This window comes from Malurus melanocephalus, unplaced genomic scaffold, assembly GCF_030028575.1.
Source record: "Malurus melanocephalus ecotype Western Australia unplaced genomic scaffold, MMel_1.1 scaffold_187, whole genome shotgun sequence".
Lineage (NCBI taxonomy): Eukaryota > Metazoa > Chordata > Aves > Passeriformes > Maluridae > Malurus > Malurus melanocephalus.
In genome coordinates this window covers 434,180-456,102 of record NW_026623419.1, presented here as the reverse complement: position 1 = coordinate 456,102, position 21,923 = coordinate 434,180, and the positions used below count along the sequence as shown (strand labels likewise).

General features: G+C 41.6%; 1 protein-coding gene across 1 annotated transcript in view; it reads right to left on the bottom strand.

Annotated features, from left to right (window-relative positions):
* CDH20 (cadherin 20) overlaps window positions 1–21,923 on the bottom strand; it is a 117,119-nt gene that overhangs the window by 5,487 nt on the left and 89,709 nt on the right. Inside the window, exons 5-10 of the mRNA XM_057373152.1 lie at window positions 19,970–20,137; window positions 17,953–18,140; window positions 13,092–13,345; window positions 9,601–9,737; window positions 7,016–7,137; window positions 5,022–5,139 (exon numbers count right to left, since the gene is read on the bottom strand). Of these exons, the coding sequence (XP_057229135.1) occupies window positions 5,022–5,139; window positions 7,016–7,137; window positions 9,601–9,737; window positions 13,092–13,345; window positions 17,953–18,140; window positions 19,970–20,137 (987 nt within the window). The remainder of the gene's footprint in view (window positions 1–5,021; window positions 5,140–7,015; window positions 7,138–9,600; window positions 9,738–13,091; window positions 13,346–17,952; window positions 18,141–19,969; window positions 20,138–21,923) is intronic.

Genomic DNA, 21,923 nt, shown 5'->3' with positions numbered 1-21,923 from the left:
CTTCACTAAATGGATGGTCAGGAATTAGAAAAGGYRGTCCAGGGAAGTGGTTGAKTCACCACCCCTGGAGACATTCAAAAGATGTGCAGATGGGGCACTTAGGGCCATGGTTTAGCTGTGGGTTTGGCAGCATCAGATTAACAGTTTGACTCAATGATTTTTAAAGTACTCARTTATTTTGGAGTTAYTATTTGATTCTGTCATTGAGGAATGTGTCCAAAACCCCATCAGAGTACCCTGTGCCTCCCMCAGCTCCTGGGCAAGGGGAATGCTGTGGACAGGAGCCCTTGTCTGCTCAAGCCTTTCCCTTCTCTCTCCTGGGGCACAGACAAGTGCTTTCTCTCCTTTGGGCTATTTATGTGCCCTCTATATKTGCTCCCCAGCTATTAATACCACATCTTTCCATCACTGGGACGGTTTTAGCATGAGGACAAGCAGCCCAAAAGACAGAAAGTGGCAAAGTGCCTGCATTTATGCTGTCTCAGTGAAAATACTTGAGTTATCCTAAGTGTAGCAATTTGGTTGTTTTTCTCTTTCCTGGGTGAAAGATTTTCTCTCTTTAAAGTGACTTACAATTGAAGCCACAAATTCTATTCAGGTGACAGCAAACCTTCATTTCATGTAAAATTGCTCTTTGTGAGGGGAAAAAGGATTAATTATTCTGAGCTGGTCTTACTTTGCCTGTAAAAGAAGCCACAGGCAATAAACCTGACAGAAGCTGTGCAAAATCAGCTAGTGAGAGATCTCAAGTGTTTTTAATCATTCTTTTTTCAAGCCAAAACTAAATCTCTACAATCTAATATTGAAAGATATATATGTATTTATACCTTCTGCTGTGATGCACTGACCATATCATCCAGGTCTTAAATGTTCTTGGTGACAAAATTCTCYTTGTAACTCTCAGCATTACATTTTGGGCCTTTTGTTTCATTTTGCTTTGTACTAGGCAGGCATCCAAATCATCCCTAAAGAATTGTTCTACCTGTTACTCTGCAACTGAAATACATTGGTGCCAAAGCTTGTTGTGTGACTCATCAAAAGCCAATGTGATTTGACGTGCTAGTGCAGTGCAAAGGACATGATGGAATGTGATGCAGCATGGCAGAAACTGGAATACACAATTTTCTTCCAAATTTGATATCTGCTAAGCCYGAGCCATCAAGAGAAGAGGGCTTATGAGGACATGAAAGCCTCATTATATAAAAAAAAAAAAAACAAAAGCAGGCTTGATAAGAATGCACAATATTTCTCATCACAGCTTCCAACACAGCACCTTTGGCTCATGGAGAGCTGGATGGCAGCACTTAGCTACAACACTGAGCAGAGAAGATTGCAGCATGGCTGGTCACATATTTGTGTGAAAACTGAACTTCCCACAGGCATGTAGGCTGGTGTCTTCATGTGGTTGTGAGAACAAACCACGGATCACCATACTTCTGCAGTTTTCTACCTCAATGGAAGTGATGTACCTCTCTGGAGAGGTCAGGGGAATTAACCACTGTGTATGTCCAACCTTAAGATCTAACCACTCTTAAGAGCTAACCACTCTTAAGAGCTAACCACTGCTCTTCTCACAAGAAAGGTTTGGCTTCTTACTGTGTGCACCTGAAGAAAAACTGGGGATGATTAGCCTGAAAATCCCATTAGTCTTTAAAAACTGATTGTAATAATTATGAAGATTTAGGAATAATATAAAGAAATATTTCACCAATATTTCTTTGCAAGAGCACAAGGAAGAAGGCAATCCAGATACCACTGGGCTGGGAAAAGAGTCACACCTTTTTTTGAATATTTTCAGCTCACTGCTCACATATGTGAAATAGACCACAGTTTTAGGGAAGGCAKAAATAGCTAAAAATCTTCCTAGGACAAATTTAATTGCAATGCAGAGGACTGCCAGAGGCGTCCAGTGACAGGCCTGATGGGGTTATGACTGATCCTGATCCTGCACCCATTAAAAAGGCTTTCTCTTCATCAGTTCCTGGTTCCCAAAGATGGAGGGCAGTGATTAAGGTTCAACAGAATTTCAGCTTGCAGTTTAATTTGGAAATGCAGTAAACTAATTTTGTTGTTCATCCCACTCTAACAGCAAGCCTCTCTTTCTAACTTTTTCCCAGCATAGTCTCACCTAGACTTAGAAGCGGGAGAAGATAGTTTGCCAATGCCCTATAGCAGACACCGAAGAGATGGGAGGCTCCAGTTCAATTCCCTGCTTTATCACATATATCCTACAAAGCCTTGGGAAGCCATTTGTGCCCAGATCATTGCAGCTACTTAACACGTCTATCTCGCACTGATTTTACTGAACTCAAAGAAAACCTAATGTGTAAGTAGCTTAATTTCTCCTCGCCCCAGATTCCCATCTATAAAGGAGAACAATAGGATTTCTCTGTCTGCTGAAGATATGCAGAGAATGAATAGACTGAAGAAGTTCTCAGAGACTACAATTACAGGGACCAAAAAAAAAAAAAAATGTAAAACAGCTCATCAGAATGCAAACTGTGATCTATCTGTTGCTCAGTATAAATCAAGGTTTTAATTGTTGCCAAGAAGGCTACACGTCTTGCAACTTCTCTTACTGCTATATTGGACAACCAAGTAATCAGCACAATTGCTAATCTTAAAACTTAACAGCACCTTCCCACAGCATGGGAAGCGCTCCTGTCTCGTGTGTTTAGGCACAGGCTGTGACTAGCAAAATCTGTTCTGCTTCTTGTCTAGCCACCCTGTGACAAACAGTACAGCTACCCCATCTGTGCCTAAGTTATATGATTTATATAGTTCTTAGTGGCCCTGGAATGAAAATATAATCATAAATTACTTTTACTGAAATGACTACTTCACTCCAAATTGCTAAGGCAGTAAATAAACCCTTAATCATAGAATCATAGAATCGTAGAATTATAGAAAAAGCTAAGAGGACACACCAGGATCATTGCATCCAACTCCTGGCCCTGCGCAGGACACCCCAAGAGTCACACCATGTGCCTGAGAGCGTTGTTCAAATGCTTCTTGAGACAGGTTTGGTGCTGTGACCACTTCCCTGGGAATCCTTTCCAGTGCTCACTAGGGCCTTTCCACCACCCTCTGGGTGAAAAACCTCTTTCTCATATCCAGCCTAGACACCCCCTGACTCAGTTTCATGCTGTTTTGTCATGTCCTGTCAYTGATCACCAGAGAGAAGAGATCAGTACCCACCCCTATGTTTCCCTTCATAATGAAATTATACACTGGGATGAAGTCTCCCCTCAGTTCCTACAGCCTGAACAGATCAGGTGATCCCAGATGCTCCTCATAGGGCTTTCCCTCAAACCCTCCACCATCCGTGTGGTGTTCCTTTGGATGGTCTCTAATTGTTTAATGTGCTTCTTACACTGTGGTGACCAAAATGTGAATAATTCARTCAATGCTTTGATACTTAACATTTTTATTTCCAATTAGTGACTAATAGTACCCATAGCTTCTTGTGATATATACACACATATATATGTACATATATATTTATATATGTGGAAAACTGCTATTTTATAGAGAGTAGGAGGCACAGCCATTCAGTTGCTGCTGTCACTATAAATTATTGCAAGTATGGCCTTAGACAGAAAAAGTGCATCTGATGCTGGGAATTTTGTGAGTTTCTTTTTTTAGAACAATGCCTTGAGGATGAAATGAGCTTGGTTTGCCAAATGCTTTAGCAATAGTYGTGTTATATTTGTTTATTTACTTTGGCAATATATACTCAAAAAGAAAAGAGATAAGGAGAGAAAGAAGGGGATAAAAATGTAAGAAATTGTGTGGGGAGGCTTCAGGGACACTAGCGAAAAATTGCTTTTGGGATGAAAGAGCATTAGCATGCTGTGGAGGAGGGCTCCACTCTTCAAGTGGCATGTTATAAGACATGTTTGGTTAGTGAAGGCACAGGCTCCTTTACAAGCCTCTATGTGGATCTTTGAAAAGCCTGGAGAGGCCAGGTAGGGGCTTATGGAAGTAMGTGTGACAAGTAGGCATGCGTGGGAGCAAGGGTAGGCTTGGAGGCTGGCCATGGATGCTGCAGTGGCCAGTCTTTCTCCCCATTTATTCTGGAATCTCTTGCTGGTTTGTGGTACTTTACACACTAAACTCCACACTAAACTTTACACACTTGAAACCCAGCCCCTCAATACTGACCTTCAAAGCTCTGTGCCTGGTAACTCAAGGTCATCCCTCTTTCCTGATGAAGGCTGGTGAGGACCTGATTTTAGGTCCCTTGTCTGCCCTTGGAGATCATCTATCAACAGCAGTCATGCAAAGGTCTGCTATGGCAGGACTTTCCTGCAGGCTCCAAAACCACCAAAAGAATCTTTCTTTCCCAAAAGAATCAAATTCCACTGGTTCGAATGTTCAAATGCCAGTGATTTGCCATGAGTCTTCCCACTGGTATTTCAGTTTCTACTTAGGTCATCTTACACAGACCTTTATCTGGGCACCAAGTTACCCCCCTGAGGCCCTGCAAGTCCTCCCTACTTCCCTCTCTTCTCTGGGGAAATGAGGGCGTGCAAGGAGAAAGAAATGAAGCACTTGGGGGAAAAGACTGGAACAGTACAAAACCCTTCCCTTTTTCTGTGCCTGGGAGAAAACATGAAGAGTACAAAAAAGAGCAATATAATTCCCTTCAGATCTGTCTCCTAGTTCCAGTTACTATCCTACCTTTAAGCGTCTCCTTTTGAGTGAATGYAATTTCCACTCCGATAATCTGAGATGCCTGCAGCCTGACCAAAAGACCTGAATTTGCACAAAACACTGGCACGTTTCCTCGAATAAGAAAAAGGGGCCTATTGCTAGAGAATATTTATAGAGAAGAAAATATCATATAACCTTCAAGTGTATTAAGTAATATGTCATTTTATTAGTGCCTTTAAGGAGCAGGTGTCACTTGGAATTACTTGAAATGKCAGTCTTATCACCCACTGTAAGTCACAGCTTCTTGAGTCCAACTCAGGCATTAGAAATTGGAGTAGCTAACTGTCTGTGTCCACTCTGATTACCTTGATTGTCCCTTAGAGTAAAGTTGGGGTTGTTGGCTGCCTCTGGAGCCAGGCTGTAGTAGAAGTGCTGACCGTCCTGTGGGTCATCCCTGTCGATGGCGCTCACTGTCTGGATCAGCTACAGATCACAAGAGAAAAGTTGAAACAGGTGAGAAGCAAAATATTTATAATACAAACAAACAAACAGGTAACGTATTTTATATCTATAATTTTAAGCAACAGGAGCATTTGAACAAAACTGTCTTACAGAGGTACAATCTTCTCTCAAGAAGAGAGAGATTCAAAACATTGCAGGCTTCATGTTTTGCTGTGGTCATGCCCATCATTTTTAAACAAAGGAGGAGATTTTCAGTTTGCTTGAAATAACACACACTTTCCTCTCAYGATCCCTATCTTCTGTTGCACATTTCTTTTTTGTCTTTTATGGGCCCAGGTTTTGCAGAAGATTCATTGTTCATTGGAGAGCTTGTAAGACAGCCTGTACTTACTTTCAGCTTCATTATGCAGGTAGAAAAGAATTTCAGGTTGATTATTTTGCCACTCTTTTAATTTTAGATCAATAAAATTCTTCCCAAGATGTCAGTGGAAAAGAGATAAAAGCCAACCATGCAGAAACTCTGCGTATGCAATAAATAGCACCAAATGAAAGAAATTAAGACAATGCTAAATCGAGGAAGAGACTTGTTACTTCACCTATGGTAGGTGGAAYGAAGTAGGTCTAACATCTTGAAGCACAATGAGCTCTGTCTAAAAAAACATTCTGGAATCTTTTTGGACAAGGAATAAATCTTCACCTGGATTTTTAACTTGAAAGTTTGGGATTCARAGGYAAATGTCAGACCCATAAAATCTTACTCACCTTATTAGAAATGATTTCAGAACTTTTTAAAATGTGGSAATGGAATTTAGTTTTCTCWGCTGAAGAAAGTAGTCCACATTAGYATYGATGATGAGCTCAGAAAGCTTATTACTTAGGACAGTCACCCTCCAAAACCAGGAAAAAAGGCCTMGGMAGTGATTTCTATTGCCTATATTATTAAGAACCTCTGTAAATTAGTGAGATGAAAATATCCCATAKATGATATCTGTAAGGACAGTTACCCCAGCAGTGAGTAGCTATTTCATTCTGCTTCACACAGCTGGGAGAAGTTTCAGCAAACACACAGTGATATTACTTGCATAATTTTTCCTTCACAGATCATGAGGTGTGGCTATGTGTTTAACCTATGCTAGTCAGCTTTGCACTGGGAGGCAACAGTCCCCACCATGGACCCTGGTGGTGGAACAGGAGATGGCTCCCCACAAATGATCAGCAGTAGAGATTGCAGCAGGAGCAGCGAGGGGGATGTCCATCTCTGTCACTGGTGACCTTGGTCAAGGGCTTTGATGGGGTTTTGGAAGGGACAACTTGGAGCAAAGTTTTCACCACTTGCTTGAAGGTGCTGGTGTGGAGTGTGTGGAATGGGCAGTCTGGTGACTCTGTCATCTCCAGTTCATAGCAGAATATATTCTGTTTGGCACCCCTTTGAACTTGATGTAATAAATTATGTCCAACTCCCGTAAGTCCAGGTGTACTTAAGGCTCTTAAAACATTTAAAAGCAAGTCTTGTCCGTCACATGTGGTCTGGGCTGATTCTGGCACTTCTCATAACACTTCTCTTCTCTTTGATGCTGCTACAGGACACGCTGGTGTTTGCCTACTGGTGCATGCCTGAGGGAAGCCTTTATTTCAGCTATGAAGTGTATTGTGCAGTGAGCCCAGAAACTACTGGGGGAGAGTAAAAGAGATGTGGGAGAAACCAAAGAGGTGCTGTATATGATGCTCCTTCTAGTGCAATATGCTTGTCTTTGGGATGAAGCACAGACAGCTGCTGCTGAGAGTTCAGATGAAAGGTGGGGCTAGCTGAGCCCTCTTTCCAACACTCACCCTTTCTGGCATGTCCATGTAGGACAGCATCCCCTTCCCAACCCCTGGTGATACAAGCATTTCTCACCTGGCCTGCTTTGGCATTTTCACAAACAAAAGCTTCATAAAATCTTGCAAACTCTGGTGCATTATCATTCACATCCAGGACTTTCACTGTCACAGAGACGCTGCCCACCTGCGAGGGGTTATCTGGAAAAGAAGGTATAACGTAAAGGAAGGCAATGTATGGGAAGGGAAAGAGGCTGCTCCTCACTCTGCTCAAGAGGTAAAGCAGGTTTTCCGCTACTAGCTTGTGTAAAATCACATTTTCCCCATTGGGAACTGTGGTGACTCAGGTATTGTGTGACTCAGAGTGAAGCTGCAGATGCTGCTCTCTGTCTAACCTGGCTTTCCATCTAATCACGTATTTTACAAAAAAACCAAGTTCTATAAAAGACTTCAACCTGGTTCAGTCCAATGAACTATTTCTACAATAAAAGTTTTAGACAATGCCCCTTATTTTTTTCTGCCCTTCAACAGGGCAATACTGTTTGTTGAACCTCCCTACTGGTGGTATGAAYAAGAAGGTACTGTTTTAAGGATAGACTTGTTATTTAGAACTTGTTAAAAATAGAAGTTCTCCAGTTTAGATATGCTTTTGCTCAGAATTTATGTTCCTTGAACTCAAAAATAGTGTCAAGTCTTTGATACTTGGTACAGAGTGGATTAAAATGTAATAACACATGAAATTGTACAGAAAAGCTTTCAGTGAAGCTTAAAATTGCAATCAAAATTTTACATTCTGCATGACATCATTTGTGATGTTTCTGTCCCACTGGTTCATTAGCTTTCTTTGCCAGTAAATCCGTACATCATTTCACATATCTTCACAAATTCCAAACTAAGTGGCTAAAGAATAATTTGTTTTTCTTACTGTGCTCATCTGCCCCAAATAATCTTTTTTTCCCTCCTTATTTAATGATAAAATGAAACTCTAATTAGAAAGAAAAAAATATTTAGGGGTTAGAAAAGGTGCAAAAATCCAGAAAATTCTTTAAAATTTGTATTCTCATCTTCTTTTTAGCTGTAGCACTTTGTACATTTATCTCCAAATATAKCTCCCTTTACAGTAAGAAATGATATAAATAATAGAGTTTTCATAAACTCTGCAATTTTCTTAAATGTTCAGTGCACTGTATTCCATAACATGTGTCACACTGTGTCATTGAGATAATACTCAAACTATGTTGTTTCTCCCCATTTTGTAATGTAATCCTTCAGCTTCCCACATTTGCATACATACACCTTGCTAACACACCTATTGTTATGGCAGGTGAATATCTCCATTTACACTCTCAGCAATATTGATCTAACCTTTAGCATTTGGGGCTTTACTCAGCAGTGCACAGCTGTGACATTTTTGAAACTACTCACTAAATGAAAATATTGTGCTGCACATGTACRGATCAAAACTGGCAGAGGATTGATGGAAAGGAAACCAAAGGAAGACATGCCTTCCTATTGCTCAGACCCTCAAGTGCTGCCACAGGGGCAGCTCTTACAGGCTCATGGAATTGCAATGGCCATTGGTAGCTGAAAATAAAAATAGTGTCAAAATAGATGGGAGTGAAATCCCATCATCTTACCAACCCCTCTCACTACTTAAAAGGGCACAGAAAGGCATAATGTGCTGGAACAGCCTGCAAATATATGGCAGAGTCACTCCAGTGCTCATGAAATATTTCCTCTGCTTTCAAGCTGGCAGATTGCATTTTGGGCAAGCTTGTTGAAACTTTGTTCCTCCCAAAGTGCCCCAGATCTCTGGCACAACCTGGATGTGCAGGAAGCTCTCTGAGACACAAGGAATGACTCAGCTATTGGCACCAAGCTGCTGAAAACCTGCTGCCTCTCTCCTGAGCAAAAGCTATGTGAACCAAAGAGATTTCAGGTGAAGAGCAGGTGAACCTTTAATTTGCTTATATATCCCAAGCTCCTTTATGAAGCTCACATCTGTGAGTATTTCAAACTCAGCTAAATTTTTCATACTGACACTATGAAATGAGCATSTCCTTGTTCTCATAGCCTTGAAAAATACCCARCACAGATGAATCCWGAGTTTTAGCTCRTTGKAAAACCCAAAAGCATAACGAGTTCAGCATACTTGAAGATCCCAAAGCACTCTTGCCCAAATTATTTATGTAGCAAGCAGATGGCGATGTCATTTACTTGCTGCTGAACCAGAGCAGATTTCAACTAGTGACCTAGCAGTGTGGGATCACTGCTGCCTACCAGTCCCTGCACCACTCAATCCTCCCAGGCAGGACTGGTAGCTCCAGCAGCTGTGCAGCCTTTGCAATATCTGCTTTAGCTGCCTTGCCCTTCTGAAGTGAGAGGACGCTGCCAGAAATATCAGGAAGAATTTAAAAAAATGCTAATGAATTGAAAAAGATGGGCTCTGCATTTAATTGCCTTTCTTATGCCTCCCACCACCCTGTGAAAATGGGCATTAAAAAAAAAAGAAGCAGTATTCGTTTGCTGATGTCAGAAGAGCAATTCATTTAATACYGCTTCCCACTCAGTGCATAGCAATATGTGAACTGCTGAATTCAGGTCTCTCWGCCTGCTTTGTCTACTGTATCTCTTTAATCTATGTACAGTCTGTGTTTTCCTTACTCAGCTCCATGGCCAGCACAGTGATGTTGTGCCAAGAAATGTCCTCCCGGTCAAGAGGTCTTGCAGTCATCAGTGCTCCTGATGTAATGTCAACATAAAAGAACCGTCCTGGATCRCTGCTTCTGTCAATCGAGTATCTGCAAGAGTACATATTCAAAATATTATGCAATCCTTGGGAAAACTGTGTGTTATAGCCAACAAARTGTCCCAGCAATGGGGATAGTGTCGTACACAGCATATCCACATTCTTCCAGAACCTAGTTAGGTGCTCCTTTGACTTGCATAGGTTGGAAAAAGCAGGAGTTCATGTGGCTAAAGGCATTTAATAGTGAGTACTATGTGAATGGAGCTAGAAGACAGGAAGATTTAGAGAAAGAAGCCTCAAAGAAGGGCACAGATCACCACAGGAACATCTGCTTTACAGAGAAAATCTGCCAGTGAGGAGTGTAATTTCTTTCTAAGAGAAATAATTATGCCCTGTCCCTAGGCAAATTCAGACAGGATGAAAATGTTTTCAGATCAGCTCATTCTCTGAGGACCTAGGCTGATGAGGAGGAACCATTCCCTTCCTTGTTCTTCTGTATTCTCTCCTCCTTCAGGGGAATAAACTCCACCTGCATCCTGGAGCAAGCTACTGATTGAGCTGTGTCAGCACARTGGGGACAATGGGTGGCTTTCTCATAGCATCCTGTCAGAAAAACAGCTCCCTCTGTGGGGTTGATTCGTCATAATTACTGAATCTGCCTGACCAAGGTCATGTCAGTTTGGTGCTGGGAACCAGCTTCTTGTATCTGTGAGTGGGGGATTGTGATGGTGCCTTCAGGCCAGAAGACCTGGGCAGGGAGGCAGCAGATTGAAAGACATCACTGCAGTACTCAGTAACAGAGACAATTTAACACGGTGAGTAAAATATTCAGTACCCTTCATAGGCATCATCTTGCTCTTAATGGCACTGTGTGCAAGCTGCATTCCCAGCTAACTGTTAGCATGGTAAGGGATGCTTTGGCCAAAGCCACACACAGGCCTAAGTAAATGTCACAGCCTAGAACAGAACCCAGACTTACTGTCCTTTTTGTTGATTCTTTTATCAAAGTTAATGGGAATTGAATGATTAGTCACAACAGACACTGAACAGGGCTCATTCTTCTGAATTTTCTCCTTTCAGCATGAATTTGTTCACTGGAACAAGCATGCCAGCCTTATCTTTATATAGGGATGTATTAAGCCAGGATAAAAAACATTATTGAGATATGGTAAATTCTTTTACTTTTTCAGAAAAACCAGAGAGGGAGAGATGACAGATTCATATCCCTTTCCTTCCCAGTCCTTTCTATCTCTTCTTCAATGAAGAGATTTCTCAGGCATTTGATTTATTTAGGAAATAAGTATGAGTGTTCCWTATTTTGGTATAATGATTGTTCTTGTATGAGGACTATAATAAGAATTTCTCTCTGACAGTTTAAGGCCAATGGGTATCTGAAATTGAATATAGCCTTGTGATTAATAGTGCAGAATTGATCACCAGTGTCAAGAGACACAGGTGCATCTTTTTCTAGATTCAACTCAGTTCTCTTGTTAATAGTACACACACATCTGCACACTTGTTTCCATTGTATCATTTAGATAATCTTCCTGAATCATTTAAAGAACTATCATGGCATATTTCCAGCCATCAGAATTTCACAGTGTGGGAGCCAGGTACTGGATGCTGGGAAAATGAGGATTTGAGCCAGATTACAGTTTAAATTTCAGATGGATTTCAGCTTGTGCAACAAGTATTTATCTGGGATTGTTGCCTTTCTTATCTTGCCTTGCCCTGTGCAAAGTGAATGCAGTGCAAGCGTAAAACATTGCCACACTGGTACAGCACTGAGTTGGCATGAAGGGAGGASACTGCAGGAGATGCAAGAACTAATCATTGAAACTGCATTCTGGATAGCATTATAAATAGTATTTATTCTTATTTTTTAAATCTATTTACCTCAATCATTTATATTTCTAAGCAAGTTATGGGGGAAAAGGAGGAAAGGAATGAGGCAAGAAAGAACAGTGGTAAAGGAGGAGGGTGGGGAGGAAAGAGGAAGGAAGCTGKCAAGAAACAGAGTTACAAAAGAATCTATGCATATTTACAATTTTTTAAAAAATGTATCTTTGTTGATGGATTCTGTGCTTTACAGGGTGTTGTTTCACCAAGGGTAGTCACTGCAAAGCTCTGAAAAAAGCTAAGAAAAACYTCAATAAAAATAACAACGAACAATTCTACCCTCTGATAGTCCACAGAATTCTTCTTATACTATTTTAAGCAGATTAGCAGAGAGCTGTTTGCATTACAGAGTTTGGATAATGCTAGACAGTAATCATCAAAATAGGATGCAAGTGGAAAAAAGTTTAGGGTAATGAAATTGTGATGCAGACAGTATAATAGTTTAACTGAGGAATTTGAGACAATGTCATGAGAAGTATGTTAACCTTATAACGTAGACAGAAAAGATAGGTATATTAAGGTAGCAGAGATGAAAAAAATAATTAGACCAGCAACACAGAGTGCAATATCATTAAGAAGAACAGGCTTTGTGTGTGCTCAGATCTCCTAGCTGAAGCCCACAGAATTGCTCATTTAGATTTTACTTTTTTTTTCAAAAACACCCAATACTCATTGTTTCAACTCCCTCCTRTATTTCCCAGGACTGCTTCTGAACAAAGGCATCTCAAAAGCTGAACTGAAGGTTAGGCAAACAGCACCTCAACCCAAAATTCTCAGATGAGAGAAGCAGCCAGCCTGCTGGGATAATCAATGTGCAGTCACTAGTTGTTGCTGCAGGTCGTGAAAACTACTGAGTGGGCTGGTGTCAGAGAAGAGCAGCCTACTCTGATAAATGGGACTGGCAGTGGCTGGCAGCCACTATGGAAAAAAGTGCTATGATCACACAAATCTGCTCCTTTGGCTCCTTGCTGAGTTGCAGCTATGAAGTTCCCATGGCTGTAAATACACCTTTACCTTTCTAACAACCTAAGGGAATGTCTAGCTCTGCATCTTTGACCAGACACTAGATCATTTAGCGGTTCTTGAGTGTTTATTAGCATGCATTCAATCTACTCCAGAAGTAGCTGTGTGTTTGAACTGCTGACAAGCTTTGAAACGGAAGGGGAAGAAAGGAGAAGCAAGTTGATCTCTTTCCCATCGGGATGACAGCAGSGTCTCAGCAAAGCTGTAAGGTTTTGTGCCAGCAAAGGCAAGAGACCCTGGGGTTTGTTTTTAATGTGTATTATCAGGAGATGCCTGACTGGCTCATTGCAAGGTTTGATGCTGATCTTCCATACCACAGAACACGATGAGCTCCTGCATTGCTCTGGCAGACCCCTCAATGTTTGCTAAACCCACTGATGGCTACTATGGCCCGGAAAGAGAGAGTCCCTCGCACCCAGCCCTGCCCCACTAACCAGATGTACTAAGGAGTGCTTGTGGGGTGACACACAAAGAGAGGACAGACCTGATAGAGTTGTTGGTCACGTCTGGRTCCTTGGCAGAAATGATCTGTATGGTGGTTCCAATCTCCACATCCTCGGGCACTTCCACAAAGTAGATGCTGGGCTCRAACACAGGAGGCTCATCCACATCCTCCACACTGATGTGGACRGTGGTGGTGTCACGGAAAGGACCCAAGTTCAGGAACCGCATTTCCAGGTGAGGGTTGGCACCCTCTACTTTCAAGGTGTAGCTTTTCTTGCTCTCAAAACTTAAAGGCTGACGAGAAAAAATATATCTAGYATTAGACACACTGAGCCATATCAGTATTATTTTTAATGACAGGTGCAACAAAGATAAATATTTGCAGATGGAGACAAAGCATTGAAAGACAGTCGGATTAGAAATGGTACTGTATACTTTAATTTGATAGTTGAACTGAAAAGACCAGGAGAAGTACTTGCAGATCACTTCAAAATACATATTCTTTCATTCTTCTTGCTAAAATGAAAATATAAGCAGCCACCTCACCATTGCATTGTGATTCACACAACCTTTTTCATGCCATTCAGATGAAAATACATGAAGAAACACACAATACCTGAAAATAAGGTAAGATAGTTGGTTTCTCAAAAATGGGCCCAGTGGCAGGATGCACTCATGGGAGGTGGAGGTCCTAGTTAGCATCCTCTTTTTTCCTGAGGACACCAGAGTCTTGTCTCTAAGAGCGGCCCTGTCTGCCAAGCTGATAAAGGGCTCCAGTGGGAGCAGGGAACATGGTCAGCCTCTCTTGCAAGTTCTTGTTGCAGTTTTTTTGCAGTAATCCATCCTTCCTAGAAATGAGGTTTTTTCACCTTCTCCTTTCAATAAGTATCCTAAACACTAGTTTGCAGTCCAGGTATGATAAGTGATAGGATTTAAATCTGCTCCCTGTCTAGAACAGTTTCATTTCAAAGCACTATAAAATATCCCTGWTATCTTTCTGTGTGAACTCTTCCACTTTGTATGAAATGTGAAATATGAAATACACAAGYATTATTTGAAGGAGGGGGTAAGAATGGTCTCTTTTCCCTTTTCTTTCCTTGCTGAGACAATGGATAAAGGGGGCCAGCTTCTTCTGTTAGTAGTTACATGAATTTGTTTCCTGTCTAGACAAAACTCCTTATTTGCTGTACATGGATATAGAAGTAATTAATGCTGACACTGAATCTTGCAATAAATAAATTTTTCATCTCCCTTCCATCTTCTTTTCACAGATCCCTGAAGAAAATAAGGTGTCTCCAAGACGTTCTTAGAACTAAATGGAAAATTCCATAATTAATGTGCTATTTACCAGTCTTGGTAAGAGGTAACTGAAAGGATTTTACAAACCAGAATAACAGTATGGAAGGATCAGTCAAAAATAAAAAAAAGTAATTCAGCAGATGAAGTACAGCATACAGAGGATACAGTCACACTTCTCAAGTTGCAGTTAGAAGTTACAAGCAATTGGTTAAATTGTCACAACCCTTTACTTGAATAATCCGGGGAGTTCTGATGCTGAAAACCAGCACAGGTGAATTTCTTTAACTTGCACAAATTCTGAATGAGACAAATTTTGTACCAGGAAGGAAATGGCTGATCTCAGGTCAGCCAGTGGGGCATACCCCTCCTTGTTACTTGAATAGCTTTCAAAAAGAGTGACTTTATTTGTACACAGGGGCTTGAGCATCATATGTGGAATTAACCACATACAGCCACAGTTCATTCAGAATACAGCAAGATGTCTGGATGTCTGCTGTTCCCATCCAACACCTTTGCTTTTTCTGTTCAGCTCTTTCTATTTCTCTTTTTATTTGAGGACCAACCACCAGACTRAGCCATGGAGATGGGTAGAAAAATAGAAGAGAAGGAGGATGCCAAAGCAATTGGAAGTCAAAAGTGCAAAGATTATTACTGTAGCAGTAAAGTTCTCCTTTGCCAGTCATAACCCATTCCTTTCCTGCCATGCTCAATGGTGCAGCTGGCCAGTTCTGCAGCCATGAGGTGTGTATTTGTTTAAGCAGCATCAGCAGATTTCCGTGCTCAGGCATGGCAGCAGTACATACTATGGGCTTCAAAACACCTCCTGAATTCAGCCAGGTCTTCAGTACTTTGCTGCTGCCACAACAGCTTCCTTCTTCAGAAGTGGAAAGGATGCAGTGACATATAAAAGGTCATGCCTTCACAATAAAATTACCAGTACTGATGTCCTGCATAGGAATGCCTGATTAAAGACTGGGTTTCTTGAAATTATACAACTGAATATCCCTCAGCATTTAGTAGATGGAAGTGAGGAATGAAGACTGGAATGGGAACTGGTTTCTTGTGCTGAGGACATGAGGGGTCAGTATTGCTGAATAAGCTGTACAGTGAGTGAGACAGTACAAACTGTGTAACCTGTGGCAGCAGCTACAAACAGGTGACCTGAAACTTGCTCCTGATGCCCTTTGTTCCACCTGGTACATCAGCAACTACTGCAGGCACAGAGCTTGTCAGCAAGGATTTGGTGAGGTCTACAAATGTGGTATCTCATTTGTATGAGTCATTATTGTCTACCAGTTGCATATTTATGTGCCGTAAAAACGGCAGTAAGATTTATTCAYGACAAAGCAACACTTATTGTCCATCTGGCAAGGAATGTGCAATGCAAAGGTGCCTAAACATACACTAAGAAAGAGGCTGTTATATTTAATGGTTTCCCACATGAAGAAAACTGCATGAGAAAGATTGCATGTACACTAAAAAGCTAAGTTATAAAAAAAGCARTTAAGTCACAGACACACTTAACAACTATAAAACCCAATCACATTATTAAAACACATAATCACCTAGATCAAGTTAGAAAAATCAGACAATTGTGCTAGACCATCACATTTTTGATGTTCCTGTTCACCTTGGACTCCTTCATTTTCAAAATTGAMATTCCCTCCTGTTTCTCTCCTGTGCTAATGCCTCAATACCACTGCCCCGCTTGTCAGATTTGTCTCCCATGGGTGCATTCATACCTCTTCCCAATACTGGTTCCATGGCGAGGGAAGCAGATTGCCTTCTCCTGTGAACTGAGGATGTTGTAAAACACAGCCAAGAGGAGAGGCAGCCCATGGAAAATGCTCCTCATCCTTGTCCTCCTGCTGACACAGGCACTGAGAGGTGCCTCATGCAGGGGGGAATTTAGCAAGACCCACTGTGAGAAAGTGATTGATCAGGCAGTGTCGCGGGGGGAAGGCAGGACAGGACAGGACAGGGCTCTCTCGGTTCTGTGCTGGCTCGGTAACCCATCACCCTGCCTTCCATGGGCAGTGCAAATAGGGAAGGCAGGGAGAAGAGGCAGGAAGGGTGAGCATCAGTCTTCCAGGCAGGGAGCTTGGAAGCAGCTGTAGCTCCTCAGGAGGTGCTCAACATGTGGTGAGATTAGTTGGTTGTGATAAGCAGCCACAAAACCACAAGCAACAGTCTTATCAGTAATTGTAAATTCTGGCTTTCTGATGCTCATGATAGAAGGGTTAATTATTTTGTTTGGGAAATCTGTCAAGCAAAATTAAAGGGAAAGTTTTACTTACTTTTAAATAAGGTTTCATTCTGGATTTATAGAAATTCTCTCTCCCCTCTCCCCCCATTTTATATATATAGTTTTCTATCTTTATATCTTTATAGATATAGTTTTCTATCAACACCAGCTGAATTTTTATTTCTTTTCTTTCTTGAGGYGATCTAAAAGACAACTTTCCCAGTGCCTGGCTATTGATAATCACAGCATAACATAAAACTACAGACATACAAAAAATGTTACAAATGTTCATGGATTGAGCAATATGTACCTGATACATCTCCAGTAAGATTGATAACTCCTAGTGACACACATGAACATRCAGCTCAACTGTATTCATAATAACAAAAGTCAAGCTTATTGACACATTCACTCTAAAGAAACTATTTGCTTTCATTGACAAATGAGTGGAAAATTACATTAAGAGTTTGCATTCACCATCTATTTCATTCCAAAAGATACGCTTAACTTTAGGGACTAGTATGCATAAACAAGAGCTGGGAAGAGGTGACCATAAATACATGCTTAAATGCTTTGCTGTAGGGCATAGAGGCTCACAAGGTCAAAGCTCTCCCCTGTATTGTTCCATTTTAGTGCACAATTTAATCCCAGGCCATTTAAATGGAAACTATACTTCCTTATTAGTACACTAGATATGCTTAGGCAGAAATAYGGTTACAATTTCATAACCTAGAAACAGAGTTGAACTTCTAACATTTGTGTARGATTGTAGAATAAATATCCTATAGCAGGGAGCCTAAGCAAAATACTTGATGCCTTCCTGCATCGCTTGTGGTACAGAGTACCAGCAGTTTCACAGATGCCATTTTAGAGACAGCTTCTTCTAGCCTAATTAGCATTTATGGATCTTCAAGCAGCAATTAAAAAAAACAAACCACTGCCTGGGTTTTATTGGTTTATAAATAATTCTAAGGCATGCTTTATTATTGTTTGTGGAACACCAGAGTGAAAAATATGTACAGTTCAAATGCAAATATTGATCTAATTTCTTGCATTGTAGGATAATTAAGCTACAGAGAATATTTAAATAGATAAATAGGGAATCAGAACATTCCTTTGGTGGGAAAAYACATGTTTATGCTAATACTGTCCCCACTCTATAAAAGTTGTTTTAGGAACACAGTCTGCTTTCATATTTTAGCAATAAATATTAAAGAAATTGTGGTTTATAGCTAGAAAGGGRTTACTGTCACCTAATGGGAACCAAGTTACTGCAGGAATAAGGGAATATTCCACTCACAAAATGTAACCARGACTGTTAGCCATATAAATTACTATAAAAAGGAAACTTTTTTACCTTTCTCACAGTGATGATGCCAACTTGGTAATTAGGATCAGTGTTAATATCGAAGACATCCAGTCCATCTCCATCCACAAGRCTGTATTTCATCTCTGCATTAATGCCCTCATCCAGGTCTTTAGCAACCACACGGCCCACGGTGGAGCTGAYGGGAGCAGACTCCAGCACACTCATYTGATAATGCTCTGGCACAAGAAGCAGAGATGGAAAGAGGAGGAAAAACAGGCTGTGAAGAGGAGCCAAAGACTGCACAGCAATGCAAAGAGTGGATCAGGGCAGGCCGCAACCCTGCATGGCCTGCTGAGAGTGTGTACCTGTCCCAAAGCTGTGACAGTTGTGTGATCTCCTTTAAAATGCCACAGTCCAACTAAATTTCCTGGGAAAGTTTCTTAAGATGTTTGTTATATCAACAGGTCTGTTGAACGGGTTCTTTTTTAAAACAGCAATACACCTGAAAATAGGAACTTCAACTAGAAAAATAGGGCAATTAACACCAGTGCTGTTGCAGGCATGATATAAAGCAGGATAAGGAACAGATTTAATAGGACAGGCATCTTTTTATTAGATCAGTTTGTACAGCAGGAATAAACACAAGTTTTGAGCACCACAAATCCTTTCTCACGTCTCTATAAACTTCTTTTCAGCCCTGAAGAAAGCTAAGGAGCTTGCCTGTTTCTTTCAAATTTACCAGTTACTCTATTAAAATACATTTCCTCTCCCTACAAATAATGTCCTGAGCAATTTGTTGCATTGCTAATTTGCTTAGCATCAAGCCTGGGGAAAGAACAACCTGCTATTTTAAAAGTGTATATTGTACCTAAAATACTTCTCTGGCATCATACATTTGTTTTCAAACCTTCCATGCTGCACCCTCTCTGTTGACTCCACCAACTATTAGGCTTTACAAGGTGGTATAACACCAAGGATGGGATTGGATCAGTTGCCATTTTTCTTGATCAAGACTTTGATATCAGTCACAATTCATGCCACTTTCAAAACACAATTGACAATGGTGTGCTCAACAAGTTGCTCTGACAGAAGAAGAAGAGTGGAAGTTGAGATTTCTTGCTGATCTTAGTGGAATACTTTGATTTAGCAGTGCAACATGCAGAAACAGATGGAGAAGAAGAATACCAACAAAAAGTACTGCGTGAGTTTTCATTACTCAGCTAARTGAGAAAAACGTCAAAACCAAAATGGCTTGAGATTGATTTACACCACTAAAAGAATCAGTTTTCTTAAAAAAACCCCAAATTATATCCTGTGAAAGATTTAGTTCAATCAAACTGAAAAGCTTCTTTCGAATTTTTAATGGCAATATGGGATTAATAAATGTGATAAAAAAAAATCTTATGAACAAAGAAAAATGTTGCAAATCTTGTTTTCAAGTTCACTTTTGTGAAGTACCGTTTCTGATAAGTATGGAGCTGCCTATTTTTGCATTCCATTAACTGTGGTTGTTGCGTATCTTAGGGTTTAACTRTATATTGCCAAGGTTTAAATGAACCTTTTCTGGAGAGCAGCCTGAATGACAACCYACTCCACACTGGCAGCACAGCTCCCAGACGCTCCCCTGCTGCGGCCTGGCTGGAGTGTTGAATGAATTATCTTTCAACTTCCAGCACCACCACATGTCCCTGATTTGAGAGACATCCTTTTGGAGATAGGATGAAAAGACAATCCAGGCAGCAATTGGTAGCCAAAGGCAATGGCCGTGAGCAGTCTAAACACAAAAGATCTCATTCCTGCTTTTTTCTGTACATTTATTTCCCATTCTTAAAAAAAAAATAAATTGTTTTTGATAATTTTGGAGGCCAGAAACTTTTTCTGAAAGGCAAGGTGTTGAATAATTTCTTTTGACATTTTTCAGAAGGAGAGTTCCACATYGAATCTGAAATTCTGCCCATCTCTAGCTGTCACTACCCTGAGTTTGAAAATGGCTGTCATGAGAGCAAACAGCAGACACTTAACTCAGCCCCCCCTTTTTGCCTGTYCTGGCACCACGGGTACTCACTCTGGGGAAATCTGGGTGGATTGTCATTGACATCAGAGAGGGTGATGTTGACTGTGGTTGTTCCAGCTAATCCTCCCAGCTGTCCACCCATATCCTTGGCCTGGATAATCACTTCRTAATATTCCTTTGCTTCTCGGTCCATGTTCATTAGAGCTGTTCTAATTAAGCCTGAGACAGAGGGTGGAAAGGGGTTTGGGGAACAAAAGAAAAAGGCAATTAGAGAGCACACAAAGAGGGTGGAGAGCTCTTCGTCCTGCATCCCATTCCCTGTGTCAAGAATGAGACCAGGCTCTGCACTGAATCCCACCTTTCCTGGCAGACTAAAACTCACCCGAGTGGAATCTAGGTTAACAGAAGGTGTGAATTTTAAAGAAGCCCAGTTAAAATGCATCAACTCTGGGACAGGCTGCCTGCTTAAAATTAAAATGTTGCCTTCCAAGGAAAAGCTTTTTCGGAGCAGTGTGCTATGTCGAATGAAGGCCCTGCTCAGGATATCTCTGCAGAAAAGCTGGAAGYGATGTACTTTGCTAAAAGATCCATCAAGATGAGTTTTCCAGAGTGTTCCTAACACACAGTCCTGGAGGCCACCGGGCATGAGCCCGCGGGCTTTGCTCGTGTCCTTCGGGACCCAGGCTGGAGCTGCGAGCGCAGAATGCGGGGAGACGCCTGTGTCCCCGCTCCGGAGAGGCCACCCTGCTCCCCCGACCGCAGGGCGTCCCTTCCCGTCGGGATAACACTACTGCGACAGGACATGAGGTGGCAGCAACACTTCTCTTATGGAGGCTGCGAGGCGCCGGCCCGGGCAGCGCTGCCGGTGCCGCGGGACTGCCGGGCGCTCCCGCTGTCCCCCGCATGGCTCCGCGTCTCCCGGCTGTCCGTCCCCAGCCATCCCAGCCCCAGCCATCCCTCACACCTCCACAGTCTCCACGGTACTCCATCGAGCAGCYGGTAGTGCAGCCGGGATGGGCTGCCCGGGGACACTCCCTTGCTAGTTGGATTGCCCTTGCGGGTGGGGGCAAGTGTGTGTCAGCGCCGGGCACCATCCCAGTCGCACGGCTCAACACGCAGCRCTTGCACATCAGGACACTATTAACTTGATTGATCTGCATTTAGTCTTTATTTTTAGCAGAAAGACAATGTATGGGTTTAATAAAAAAGCAGTAAAAAGATATTGCCTTGGCAATTATCACTGTGTGTGAAGGAAAGAAATAGTGACCGATACGGAACAACTYGCAGTGCGCTATTTTAATCTTCCTGCATGGAGTCCTTCAGAGACCCATCCTGCAAAGATGAGTGCCTCCTGTGAGGTAGTTCCTCAGCTCCCAWGGATATATAAATAAGGTATGAAAATATTTAGCATTTTCAGAAGTATTTTCTCCATATATGAACATTTTGTAAGGATTTTCCACTCCTGGATTGACCTAAAAAAAGACATCAGTGCCTAAACCCCAGGCTCTGCCATGCCTATCTTTGGGGCCTCYGGTCCCTAGAGGAGGGCTAGCCCAGGACACAGAGCCAGATCAGCTACCCAGAGGAGCAGCAATGCAGTGCAGGGAGCACCTGATGCTGCTGCATACAACCAGTCAGCAAAGAAATACTAAGGATGGTGGTGAACATTAAACCCATCCTTAGGGCTATGGCAAAGGCTATGGAAGAGGTTCAGRCCTTCAAAACTTCCAAATAAAAGTKCTGCAACCACTTCTTTCACTAAACTGAGTGAGGTTTGTGSTCTTAAAAAAACAGCAAAGATCATAGGTGATGTTCTTTCTTTTCTATAACAGCCAGATGGTTTCTTAGGAAGTGGGAGACCTTTCATCTAGGGGAATATGGTTGTAGTCAGGCTGTAAAGTATTCTGGAAARAGGGAGGAGGAATYGCTCAGCTTTYCTTTGATGCTGTGCTTTCACACAGMCAGTTTTTCAACACCTGTGAGGACAAGGACAGAATAGAATAGG